Source organism: Melanerpes formicivorus, unplaced genomic scaffold, assembly GCF_026170545.1.
Source record: "Melanerpes formicivorus ecotype bairdi unplaced genomic scaffold, bMelFor1.0.p_v2 SCAF_138, whole genome shotgun sequence".
Taxonomy (NCBI): domain Eukaryota; kingdom Metazoa; phylum Chordata; class Aves; order Piciformes; family Picidae; genus Melanerpes; species Melanerpes formicivorus.
The window spans coordinates 620,018-634,054 of record NW_027142490.1 but is presented as its reverse complement, the minus strand read 5'-3'; the positions used below and the strand labels follow the sequence as shown (position 1 = coordinate 634,054).

Sequence of the window (14,037 nt, the reverse complement as noted above, 5' to 3'; positions counted from 1 at the left end):
TCAAGTCTAACCTGTCACCCTACACCATGTAATCAACTAAACCATGGCACCAAGTGCCTCATCCAGTCTCTTCCTAAACACCTCCAGGGATGGTGACTCTACCACCTCCCTGGGCAGCACATTCCAATGGGCAGTCTCTCTTTCTATGAAGAATTTCTTCCTAACATCCAGCCTAGACCTCCCCTGGTGCAGCTTGAGACTGTGTCCTCTTGTTCTGGTGCTGGTTGCCTGCAGAAGAGACCAACCCCCTCCTGGCTACAACCTCCCTTCAGGTAGTTGTAGAGAGCAATAAGGTCTCCTCTCCAGGCTAAGCAACCCCAGCTCCCTCAGCCTCTCCTCACAGGGCTGTGCTGCCACAGTTCAGTGTCTTTAAGCTGGAAGAGGGGAGATTTAGAGTGGATATTAGAAAGAAATCCTTTACAGTGAGGGTGGTGAGACACTGGAACAGGTTGCCCCGGGAGATTGTGGATGCTCTCTCCTTGGAGGAGTTCAAGGCCAGGTTGGCCAAGGCTGTGAGCAACCTGCTCTGGTGGAAGGTGTCCCTGCCCATTGTGGGAGCATTCACAACTTGCCTGGGGAGCCTGTTCCAGTAAAGACAGTGTTATAAGTAACTTTACAGTTGAGTCTTTCCACATTGGCAAGTGTTTCCCCTCTAAAGGATGTCACAATAGATATTGCTCCTGAATTTGTCATAGCACAGGGAATCTGTGGCCTTTAGTGTAGCTCCTTTTCCACTTGTAGCTTCTAAAATCCTCACCAGATATGTGTAACTGCTTAGAGCTGCTGTAAAATCAGTCTCTGGGAAAGGAAGATATTATCATCACTATATTTTTTACAAGCTGTGGAAGCAAAATTATCCTCATAAGGTTCTGCTCCTTGATTAATCTCAGTGCTGACCTGTTAAACAAATTTAACTTTCCTGTTTGCATTAATAGTTTTGTTCTGTTTGCTTGAGGCAGGGCTTCAAACACCAGATTTGGCCAGTTGATTCACTTCAGTGGTGCTTATACAATTGAGGTCACAGTGTGCTTTCCTCCCACTGAGCTCACCAGCCCTACTCACTGATTAAGCTGTTCTGTCTTGTCTCAGAATGAATTCACAGGATCACAGAATGCCAGACTGGAAGGGTTCTCAAGGATCATCATCTGCTCCAACCTTTCTAGGCAACAGTGTAGTTGACATGAGCTGGCCCAACACCCTGTCAAGCTGAGTCTTCAAACTGTCCAGTGGAGAGGAATCCACTGCTCCCCTTGGGAGGTGATTCTAATGTCTAATGTTCTCATGGGGAAACATTTTCTTCTGGAGTCCCAAGGGAATCTCCCCAGGAGTAACTTGTCCCCATCACCCCTTGTCCTTTGAGATGACTCCTCATAAAAAGGGAGTCTCCATCCTCCTGGTAGCCACCCTTGATGTACTGCTCCATGGTAATAAGGTCTCCCCTAAGCCTTCTCTTCTCAAGGCTGAACAAACCCAGTTCTCTCAGTCCTTTCTTTCTAGTGAGTTTGGTAAGGAGTGTGCATATTTTTAGCCCTCCAGAGGACTTGTGGAATGAAACCAGTGAGTGTGAGTGTGACTGTAGAAGACTTGGAAGTCTGAGGTTTGAACTTCCTTTATTATCTGAAGTATTTAATTGTTTATTATTATAATTGCTGTCTACAGCTACCTGAAGGGAGGTTGTTGTGAGGTGGACATTGGTCTTTTCTCTTGAGTAACTAGTGACAGAACAAGATGGAATGGCCTTAAGCTGCACCAGGGCAGGTTTAGTCTGGATATTAGGAACAAAGACTTCACTGAAATTGTTGTCAGGCTTCCCAGGGAGGTGCAGGAGTCACCTTCCCTGGAGGTGTTTAAAAGCTATGTAGATGTAGTGCTTGGGGAGATGGCTTAGTGGTGAACTCTGTAAGAGTCTTTTTCAACCTAAATGATTCTATGATCGTCCCTGAAGTTGTTTACACACACAGCTCTGCTCCAAAGCATTTCCCTGGAGAACCTGAAGTGGTTCCAAATGTATTTAGAGTGGAAGGGGGTAAGATATGATGAAAAAACAACAACAACAAAAAGCTATTAAAAATACCCAGACATGGTTATTAAAGAGTTTCTTCTAGTGTTGAAATGAGATTCTCAGCATAGGTCTACTTCAAGAGGAGTCATTCACACCCAAGATAAACACCACTGTACACAGGTTTTCCCACTTCCCCTGCAAGAGTTCAACACCAAGGCATGACAAAGTCTGAACTACTCCATAAGGTGTATGAAAAAAAAAATATAAGTCAACCAACAGAACACAAATGCTAAAACCTTTGCATTTTGCTTCTCCTTCACAACAGACTCACAACCCCCCTGCAAATGATCACACCTTACTCATCACAAATGCCATTTCCAGCCTCTCTCTGACTTGATCCTGCTTTGCTGTGAAAGTTCTCAGGAATGTACATTTCATTACAGCATCCCTGTGAGCTTGTCATTAAGCTACACAAAGGTGGGGATTGTTGCACTGCACAGAAAGCAGACAGCATCTCTGCTGTAGATCTGAGGAGTGTAAGCAGCATGGTTTACATATTAAAGATCATTTATCGGCTCGTACACATTTCCTCTTCCTATTTAACACCCTAGGAGTTAATATATGGCATAAAGGCCAAGCACATTGCTTTCCTTTTCAGATCAGAGAAGATAACACAGGACTTATAAAGAATGCATGAAGCTCTAAATATAGAGCTGGATTTTCAGATAGTCTTCATGCTGTTTCCTCTGCATTAGAAGGAATTTTTATCGCTGGTGTGCAAAAGGAAGTATGTACCCAGCGTCAAGATCACAGAACACTTCAGGTTGGAAGGCCACCTCCTCCAATCATGCTGCAGTAGGTAGGGACACCTTCAACTACATCAGGTTGCTCAGGGTCCCATCAAGCTTGATCTTGAATGCCCCCAGGTAGGGGGCCTCCAGCACCTCTCTGGGCAACCTGTTTCATTATTTCCCCACTCTCGTTGTAAAGAGCTTACTCCTAATATCCAACCTAAATCTACCCTGCTCCATTTTTGAACCATTGCCCCTCATCCTGTCACCACAAGCCCTTCTAAACAGTCCCTCCTCAGCCTTCTGTAGGTCCCTTTCAGATACTGAAATCCAGCTGTAAGGTCTCCCCAAAGCCTTCCCTTTTCCAGCCTGAACAACCCTAACTCCCTCATCCTAGGAGAGGTACTCCAGCCCTCTGATCATACCTGTGGCCCTCCTCTGGACCTCCTTCAGCATATCTATGTCTTTCTTGTGTTGGGGGCTGCAGATGTGGACACAGTGCTCCAGGTAAGATCTCACCAGAGCAGAGTAGCAGAATAGAGTAGAATAGAATAGAATAGAATAAAATAGAATAGAATAGAATAGAATAGAATAGAATAGAATAGAATAGAATAGAATAGAATAGAATAGAATAGAATAGACCAGACCAGACCAGACCAGACCGGAAGAGACCTTCAAGATCATCATGTCCAACCTACCATCCAATACCACCTAAACAACTAAACCATGGCACCAAGCACCCTATCAAGTCTCCTCCTGAACACCTCCAGTGATGGTGACCCCACCACCTCCCTGGGCAGCCCATTCCAATGGGCAATCACTTTACCTCTCTCAAACTGCTGGCCACACTGCTTTTGATGCAACCCAGGATGAACATTGCTGGTTCGTGTCCAGCTTCTCACCCAAGTCCTTTTCTGCTGGGCTGCTCTCAATGTCATCATCCCACAGCCTGGACTGATAACTAGGACTGCCCAGACCCAGGTGCAGGACCTTGCACTTTGCTTTATTGAACCTCATGAGAGTCTCTTTAGCCCACTCCTCCAGCCTGTCTAGGTCCCTCCAGATGGTATCTCATCCTTCAGTCTTATCAACTGTACTCCTCGGCTTGGTACCATCTGCAAGACAAAGCATCCAAGAGACAGCAGCTAAATGGCAGGCACTGGGAAAGCACAGCAGCACTTCACAAAGGCATTAGCTTAGCTGTTGGATTTGACCAATATCAAAACAAAGTAGAACTCTGAGGAATGTTGTGGTCAACCATGCAAGAATCTGGTGTGCTTAGGGACTATTTTAATACAATTATTCTAATAGTGAAATGCAATTTTGACACAGGGTAGGCAATAAACTCAATGAAGTCTGAAGCAAGCTTCCAGAAATGAGGCAACCAGAGCAAAATGCATGGGCTAGCTGTTACATGGCCAAAGCAAAGAAAACTACCCAGGCAGTAGACTCCAGAGTGCTCAGCAATGGGAATAATCTTCGATAGAAGGGATTCTCTCATTCAAATGTCAGGTATCTGCTGCCAGTCAGAGCAAAACAGAAGCATATGTAAACCCCTAAATGAAAAGTACACAGCAACAGTATTTGGAACAGAAAGCCAAATGGGAACAGTTGGACAGTCTGCAGGAAGGATCCAAGCCCAGATTTTCAAAGGCTGTTTTTCCCTAGGTTCTTCAGGCTGGCCCACAAATTCGTTGTCAGTTGGTGCAGTGTAAATGAAAACCTGAGAGGCAGAGTAACAGCAGAAAGTGAGGGTGGGAAAACACATGGAATCAAAGAATGGTTTGGATTGGAAAAGGCATTACAGATCATACAATCATAGAATCAATAAGGTTGGAAAAGACCTCAAAGATCGTCAAGTCCAACCTGTCACCCAACACCTCATGACTACTAAACCATGGCACCAAGTGCCACATCCAATCCCCTCTCGAACACCTCCAGGGGTGGTGACTCCACCTTGTGCTTAGATTTGCTAACCCATTCTCAGGCCTGGTTTTGCTTGCATTGCCATTAAGCATCAACATATATGAAACTATTCAGGCACAGAAGTGTTTTCAGAGAAAGAGGCTGTTGCCATTAGATGGCTGTGACAGGTTGGACTTGATGATCTCTGAGGTCTTTTCCAACCTTATTGATTCTATGCCTTTCCCTGGCCTGGGCCATAACAGAGAGATCTTGCCTCATTTTTGCATATTTTTGTCACTGTTGTTTGTTATTTTAATGACAATGTTGAATTTTGGCAGTGCTGACGACCAGGCTTTGTTCAAACAGACTTCACTGGCTTGTGCTTCATTTCTGTACTCAGTCATGGAGACAATAGAGAGAACTTTGGCATTGACATTGAGGAGCAGTCAAGAAGCGTTTGCAGTCTTCCGTCACAGGATAATTTTCAGGTTCTTCTAATAATCCCCTTCTTAAAGATATGAAGGGTTTGGTTTTTTCCCCTCCCTTTTCTTTTTTTAATGAATATATCAACGAACTGAAATCCCTGGGTTTTGTCACTGAATAAAAGATTTACTTGGTCTGAAGCGTGCCAAAGTGTCTCACAGATGCGCAGATTGTGTCGGGTTGGAAGGGACCCTTGAAGGGCATCTTGTTGCATTCCCCTGCAGTCAGCAGGCACACCTCCAGCTAGATCAGGCTGCCCAGGGCCACAGCAAGTCTCACCTTGAATGTCTCCATGGATGGGGCAACCACATCCTGGGGCAACCTGTTCCAGTATTTCATCACCCTCATTGTGGAGAACTCTCCCGTAACGCCCAACCTAAATCTACCCTGCCTCAGTTTAAAACTATTCTCCCCATTCCTATCACTGCAAGCCCTGCTAAACCATCCCTCCCCAGCCTTTCTGTAGGTTCCCTACTATTGAAATGTAGTTATCAGGTCTGCCCAGAGCCTTCTCTTCTCCAGGCTGAAGAGCCCCAAATTCTTTCAGCCTGGCTTCATGGGAGAGGTGCTCCAGCCCTTCATGCTGCTGCTGCCACTGTTTTCAAGGGATTATATGTCTTTGAGTAGCAGTTTTCCTTCCTATGGTAATGTGATTTCTGCTCTCATGAGTTGTGATTGAAGATCAGATGAGCCTCCTGTGTCAGCACACAAGATGTCATGTGGCACCATGGCTGTGGGACTGCCACCCTGGGACCTCCTGACCTCAGCAAATGGTAGGACACAGCTCAGCAGAAAGCACATTGCCACTGTCATCTCTTTTCGACAACCATCCTTGTGATTTCTTCAGTCCTCCTTGGCTGTGTCCTCTTTCCTTAGGTTATATGCAAAGGAGCTGTGCCTCTTCACCTCTCTGTCCTCCTTTTCAGGAATAGATGCAGGCAGCATGCTCAGCTCCTGTCACACCATTGCATTCCTGTCAAGCTGCTCCTTTGAATTCCTGCTCCCTAGTCTTTCATCAGCAGTGACCTCTGCACCGCTTATGTCAGCTAACACCTCATTTGCTTTCATGTGAAGTACCTCCTGGGTGGAGGATATTGCAAGTGGCAGGTGAGTGAACTACTTCTAGTCAACTGGTGCTGTCTAGTCAACTCAGGCTGTCAGTTTGGGCCCCCTCCCTCCCCACACACCCTACATCTGTTTGCCCAAGGTCTAGTCTCTGCATGTGAGAAAATACCTCACAGATTTGTGGGCAGTATTTTGAGAGGGAAGAAAGTGGTTTTCTCACACTGACTTCAGCTCTGTGTGCCTGGCTCTCATCATGGTGTGTTGTGAGACCCTCAGACTAAGCTATTCTTTGTTTGACCCCCAAGTATTTTCACCCTCCCTTTTTCCCCTTGTGTTTCTTCTCTTTCTAGGTGTGGGGTTCAGTATATAAAGGTATGGTGTACAAAAGGCAGTTGCTGCAGCCTCAGTGAGCACAACAACTGGATGTTAGGAAGAAGTTCTATACAGAAAGAGTGATTGCCCATTGGAATGTGCTGCCCAGGAAGGTGGTGGAGTCACCATCACTGGAGGTGTTCAGGAGGAGACTTGATGGGGTGCTTGGTGCCATGGGTTAGTTGTTTAGGTGGATTGGATTGGTTGATGGGTTGAAGGTCTCTTCCAACCTGGTCTATTCTATTTCTATTCTATTCTATTCTATTCTATTCTATTCTATTCTATTCTATTCTATTCTATTCTATTCTATTCTATTCCATTCCATTCCATTCCATTCCATTCCATTCCATTCCATTCCATTCCATTCCATTCTAACTTTTAGTGGGTTTGAGTTCTTCCTCTCTTCCTTTCGACTTCAGTGAGGCCTGACTTTAATGGCTCCTTTCATTATTTTTTTCCTTTTTGTTTTGCCAGGTGGAATAGCCTGGTGGTTTGTAGCCTTAGGACAGATATTATGGAACATCTACCACACTCACATGGCCTCTAATAAGGTGTTTTTAAACAACCTCCTCAGACCTCACCGAGAACCTCAAGTGCCTTGAGACAAAGATTTTGACAAGGCTGTGTCTCCAATAAGTCAGACTAGTGCTTTGAAAATGATCTGGGATGGTTCATGAATATATCATTGGCCTGGGATTGCAGCTTGCTTTCTGGAGGTGATTGAACTTTCCATTGCAGTAGACTGGGAAAGTTCATGTAGCCAGCTCTGCTGAGGGAAAGCTGAATTTCCAGTTGATAAGGGCCAATGTTCTAACTTGATTGGTAGCAGACAGCTCAGAATATGTTGACTCTCTCTGCTGCTTCTGGCTTTGTGTTCTCTTCTTTCATTTTAATCAGCACTGTCCCTGAAGCTGGCAAATGGTCTTCTCTGGAGGGGCATTTCCTGTGGAATTCAGAATATGCAGCATTTATTTGATCTCTGCCTCGTGTTGTACACAGTCATGCCTTACATTTCTAGGCAGGCTCTCTGGTTAATAAGTTCAAACAGTATAGAAAAAAATAGTCTTCTTTTCCGCTGGCTGGTCTGGTTATATGCAAAGGTGTTTGTGGTGCCCCAAGGATTGTGTTTGCTTGGATAATCCCATGGGCTTCTTGTTGATATTACTCTGAGTATTTACTAAGATCTAAAGAACAGGCCTGCAGTTTAACACCAAGCTGGCATTTCCTGAGTGTCTTCACAGAATGGCTTGTGTTGGAAAGGTCCTTAAAGATTATCCAGTTCCAACCTCACTGCCATGGGCAGGGACACCTTCTGCTAGGTCAGGTTGCTCAAAGCCTCATCCAGCCTGGTCTTCAACACTTCCAGGGAGGGAACATCCACAGCTTCCCTTTTCAACCTGTTCCAGTGCCTCACCACCCCCACTGCAAAGAATTTCCTCCTAATGTCCACTCTAAATATACCCTGCTCTAGTTTAAAACCAGTCCCCCCATCCTATCACCACAGGCTCTTATCAAAAGTTCCTGTCATGATTTCATGTAGCCCCTGTCAGGTACTGGAAGGCCACTCTAAGGTCTCCTCAGAGCTTTCTCTTCTCCAGGCTGAACAGATCCAGCTCCCTCAGTCTGTCCTCATAGGAGAGGTGCTCCAGACGTCTGATCATCTTTGTGGCCCTCCTCTGGATCATCTCCTGCAGATCCATGCCCTTCTTGTGTTGGGGCTCCAGAGATGAGGTCTCACCAGAGCAGAGTGGAGGCACAAAACTACCTGCCTTGAACTTCTGTCCCCATTTCTTTGGAAGCAGCCCAGGATGTGGTTGGCTCTTTGGGCTGCCAGCACACATTGCTGTCTCATGTCAAGCTTCTCGCTTCTCATCCAACAGCATCCTCAGGCTCTTCTCTGCAGGGCTGTTCTCAATGCATGATCCAGCCTGGACTTGTGCTTGTATCACACACATACATAAACTAGTGCACATGCATCAAACACTACCCTCAGCTTCATTGCTGGACACAACCACTATCTGCTCCAGCAAAAGCTGTCAGCTTTGCAATAAGAAGCTTGTACAATTCTACTTACAGCATATGCACACCTGCTGTCAGAGGGCAGCTTGCACTCGGCACTTCTGGGCACCTCAAGCTGAAAGTAGGTAGCTTGGCAAGGAGCATGTAAGCAAAGAGATGTCCTCTTTCTAGGCACCTCAGCTAACATCAACTTCTTCAAGCAGGCCCTGGAGGTGAAGGGAAGAGAAGCAACATTTGAGAAGCACTGACAGAAGTGTGGCTGTCCTCATAGAATGGAATCATAGAATCAATAAGGCTGGAAAAGACCTCAAAGATCATCCAGTCCAACCTATCCTCATGCTGGAAAGGATGAGATACATTTGGTAGAGCTTCAAACGTATTTCCTTTCCACTTGACCTAAAACTGATGGCTTTGCTGATCAATTTAGTTGGCTAGAACAGCTAGGAATAACTCTTGGGTTTGAAGTGAAAGGGGAGAAACCCACCCCTCGCAGCTCTAGAATACGAATTCCTCCCCACTTGCCACTGGAGGACACATGACTCATTCTTGCATCTCTCCTGAGCCCTCTGCTGCTGCATAGCTGTCACGATCCACAGCACTTTTAACCTCACCTGAAAGCAGAATGGATAGTCAAAAAAAATCTTTGTAATGGTTGCTCTCTGGAAATGAGAGAACCAAGGGTATAAATCAAAGGCTTTTGACTCTCATTTTGGTGAAGCAGAAAATAGAATTGTCCAGCTTGAAAACAGAGTTACAAAGAGAGAGAGAAGAACAGAGCATTGGGTATGAAGAAGATGGACAATAGATTAGCTTAAGGATTTAGAGGCTCACTGCAGGAGCTCACACACAAGGCCTTTTAGCACACCTCAGCGTGCTTGGAGACAGATCCTGCTAACTGAGTATCCCCTGCCCCCACATTTCAACAAAGCAAGGATGAAAATAATGCAGGGTTCAGATTCGAAGACAAAAAGATCGTGCTGGGAGAAGCAAATAGTGCTCCTTCACAGTGCTAATTTCTCCTTCTGCCTTTCTATCAGGAAAGAAAAAGACACCTTGTGGCAGCCTTTAACCTCATTAAAAACCAGTGCTGTATGAAGAATATCAAACATGTGCTTCATGTTTTGAAAAGTGGAGGAACAAAATCCGTCTTTTATATTACATCAACACCGATATTTGCTTTTAAAACTCACTGGAAAAGCTGAGAAGTCTGGCAAAAGCTACTTTAATACAGTTATACTGTTACACACTTGCATACATATCAGAAACAATAGCCAGCAAATAAGCCCCACACAGCTGCTCTCTCATTCCTCCTCAGTGGGGTGGGGGAGAGAATCAGAAAAGTATAAATAGGATAACTTGTGGCTCGAGATACAGATAGTATAATAGGCAAATAAAAAGGTGAATGCACAAGCAAAGCAGAGCAAAGAATTCCCTCACCACTTCCCATGGACAGGCACCTCCCAGAAAGCAGGGCTCCATCACAGAATTGTAGACTTGTTCAAGTTGGAAAGATCACTGAGTCCTACCATCAGCTTAACACCACCCTGGCCATTAAACTATGTCCCAAAGTGCCATTGTCACATATCACCTGCAGGGATGCTGACTCCATCTCCCTGTGGGAGATGTTCCAATGCCTGACCACACTTTCAGGATAGAATTTTTTTTCTACTATACTACCTAAACACTCCCTGGCACAATTTCACATAATTTCTGCTCACCTAACACTAGAGAGAAGAGACCAATCCCTACCTCACTCCAACCTTCTCTAATGGCCATGGTGGTGTTAGGTTGAAGGTTGGACTTGATGGTCTCAAATTTGTCTGCCAAATGAAACAGTTCTGAGAGTCTATCAAATTGTGTCTCCACCTACAGACATTCAAGACAAGGCCTTTTTTATGGATCATCATATTTCTGAACCTCCAAAAGAGAAAAGATAGTAAGGCTTGAAGTCTGCCTGTGCCTCCTTTGGCTTCTGAGACCCTGCCTTAGTAAGAGATATTTTGAACGTTAAGAATCTGCCTGCCAACTGTTGCATTCATTAACCCTTTGAGATAAGTGATTATATATACCTTATTAATTGGTTGCATCAGAGTGCTTCACTCAGTCAGTTTGTTCATATCAATAGCAATAGCCTCTGAAGTAGCTTGGAAGTAAACTTTAGCACTTAAACGTGGCAACTACATTTACATTTCAAAAACAAGCAAAAAACATTTGCTCCTTCAGTCTTTGCCACATGTAGCATTCAATCTTCTATGTCAAGATGAAGTTTCCACAGCATCTCAAACTGAACCAAAGTGTTCTGACTTCCCACATTGAACCACAAAGTACAAAAGTAAATGCTCAAAGTGGGGATGGAAATAGGGATGGGGCAGAGAGAACTGTATCCAGTTCTGGGCCCTTCAATTTAAGAAGGATATTGAGGCACTTGAACGTGTCCAGAGAAGGGCTGGGGAGAGCATAAGCCCTGTGAGGAGAGGCTGAGGGAGCTGGAGGTGTTTAGCCTGGAGAAGAGGAGGCTCAGGGGTGACCTCATTGCTGTCTACAACTACTTGAAAGGAAGTTGCAGCCAGGTGGGGGTTAGTCTCTTCTCTCATGCAATCAGCACCAGAACAAGAGGACAGAGTCTCAAGCTGTGCCAGGGGAATTTTAGGCTGGAGATGAGGAGAAAGTTCTTCCCAGAGAGAGTTGTTAGCCATTGGAATGTGCTGCCCAGGGAGGTGGTGGAGTCACCATCCCTGGAGGTGTTCAAGAAGGGATTGGACGTGGCACTTGGTGCCATGGTCTAGTAGCCATGAGGTCTGTGGTGACAGGTTGGACTTGATGATCTTTGAGGTCTTTTCCAACTTTGCTGATTCCATGATTCTATCAATGCAACAGTGGGTATCATGAAGCCTGCAATTGATTTTCAAGTCATGGTACTGGAAGCCTTCCACCTTCTGTGTCCGCAGTTCACGGACTTCATGGGAAGTATTGCCATGACTTCTAAATGGAAGGAAAAATGAGGGAATAAATTGAGTGCTTATTAAGAATGGAGCTATTTTCCTGATGAAACATGACTCATGCTGACAGTGGAGATTCAAAGCACTCTGCAGATTTAATAGTCATAAGTAATATTTCACTAGTGATAAGTGATGCTTGAGAAGGATAAATCTTGAAGTGAAAGAAATTCTTCCTGAATTTGTTCAGGCACTTTTGTACCTTTCTTCTTCTCCCCCCGAATATCTTTACCACACTTGTTTCTGTTGGAAAAAAAACATCTAAGATCATTGAGCACAACCTTCATCCTAAGAGCCCTATGGCCATTAATCCATGTTCCAAAATGTCATGTCCACACATTCCCTCAGAATTTTACTCCATACTCTTTGTACTGTTATTTGTTTCACTTCCAAATCACAGGGTGTTAGGGGTTGGAAGGGACCTCTGGAGATCATTGAGTCCAACCCCCCCAGAACATCCTCAATAAGTTTTATAGATGACAAGAAGGAAAATTCATCATTCCTGATTTCATTATAACTTCTGGAAGGGAAATTGCTTTCTAGACCCTCCTGTCCTTAGCATCCTGGCTAATTTCATAGAATCACACAATCAATAATGTTGGAAAAGACCTCAGAGATCATCAAGCCCAACCTGTCACCCAACACCTCATGCCTAATTAAACCATTGTCCAATCCTTTCTTGAACACCTCCAGGGATGGTGACTCCACCACCTCCTTGGGCAGCACATTCCAATTGTTTCTAGACATCAGATTTTTCCCCTGTTGAATATCAATGAACATGATAAGGCACTTTCTCTCTTGTTCAATGAATCTTTAAAGTGTTTATTGTGGGATTTCAATTGTTCTTCTGGAATCAGAACACATCCTCAGTATCCTGCAGGTGTTCAAGGCCAAGCTGGACTGGTCTTGAGCAACCTGGTCTAGTGGAAGGTGTCCCTGCTAGTGCTGAGGAGGTTGGAACTATATGATCATTAAGGTCCCTTCCAACTCAAGCCATTCTATATATCTATGATTGATTATTTCAGACTGATATGGAAGCATACTGGGCACTTCTGAAATATGTTTGTTAAGCTTTGGGCTTGAGTGCTTCCTGCACACAACACAATTTTTATCCTGCCTAATACCAGTGTAGTTCTAGAATGGCTTTTTTTTTATGTTCATTCTCTAAGGAAAAGTGGTAGAAGGGTTTTCTTGCTCACTTGTCAATAAAATGGTACTCAACCATGCTATAAGTCATCTAGGGATTAATTTCTTGCTATTAACAAATCCAGCAGGGAAACACAGGTATCAAGGAGAAAATTTACCTATCAGAGAAGGAGGAGTATCCAAACCTTTTTAAGTAATGAAGGCAGAAAATAGATTGTAACTGAAAAATGACAACACTGCTAGAGAAAACTGTCTGCTGTGGGTGAGTGCTGATGATCAGGAGCATGATCCAACCAGTGATAAAGCAAAACTAGGCAGATATAGATCTCTGACTGAAGGGATAAAATCATACCACTACAGCACAAGAAACCTGTAGGGCAAGTAAATATGTCTATACTGTAGTGCCTCCAACTTGCATAACCATATGTAAGTTAAATTTAAGCTAAACTAGGGCAGGTATTTCTAGTAATGTAACCATGGCAGCAAAAAAAAAAGCCCTCAGCTCAGACTGAAAAAATCCCCACCTGCTCAAGGAGTTGCAGAACAACTTCTCATTTGGCCCCACACATCTTTGTGCCACACCTCCAGTAATCTCCAAGTCAGATACCCCTGGAGGTGGTCAAGCAATGTGTGGCTATGGCACTCTGGGACGTGGTTTACTGGCCATGGTGGTGTTAAGTTGGTGGTTGGAAAGATGATCTTAGAGTTCTGTTTCAACCCAAACAATTCTATGATTCTATACTACACAGAGCAGCTGTGGTATAGATGTTCCTTCAGACTTCAGCTCCCTTAAAAGGATCCAAAGCTCGTTGGTGTCCCTAGTAGGCTTCCCATTGATTTCAGTGAACTTTGGCTCAGGCCCTTTTAACACTCAAGATGAATGCAACATATTAAATTATTGAGCAGAGGACTTGGTATTAATAAGAGCAAATTATTTCTTCAGCGTAGTAAAACTGGTCCAGTTGTAGGGAGGCAGCTGAGAAAACAAGTCCCAGGGAAAACTGATTAAAGCATCTTGGGGACTAGACCCAAGTTTCAGCCTCCCTGCCATGAGAAATTCTTTTCAGGACTTTTATAAGACATTCATCCTCATACAAAGTAGGGAATGAAAGTGATGGAAGGTAGTCTTCTCTGTAACCATGATCAAACTACCTACCTGCTATGAAAAGGAGCAAATTACCTAGTATATGCCTCTTGAACACAAGGGGGGGGAAAAGGGTTTACTATTGAAATGTGAAAGTCTGTTAAGTGCTGGGCT

General features: G+C 44.4%; 1 protein-coding gene across 1 annotated transcript in view; it reads right to left on the bottom strand.

The window, feature by feature from the left end:
- Window positions 1-9,168: 9,168 nt before the first annotated feature.
- LOC137456809 (zinc finger protein 469-like) overlaps window positions 9,169-14,037 on the bottom strand; it is a 138,781-nt gene continuing 133,912 nt past the window's right edge. Inside the window, exon 4 of the mRNA XM_068168436.1 lies at window positions 9,169-9,248. Coding sequence (XP_068024537.1) covers window positions 9,178-9,248 — 71 coding nt within the window. The 3' untranslated portion in view covers window positions 9,169-9,177. The remainder of the gene's footprint in view (window positions 9,249-14,037) is intronic.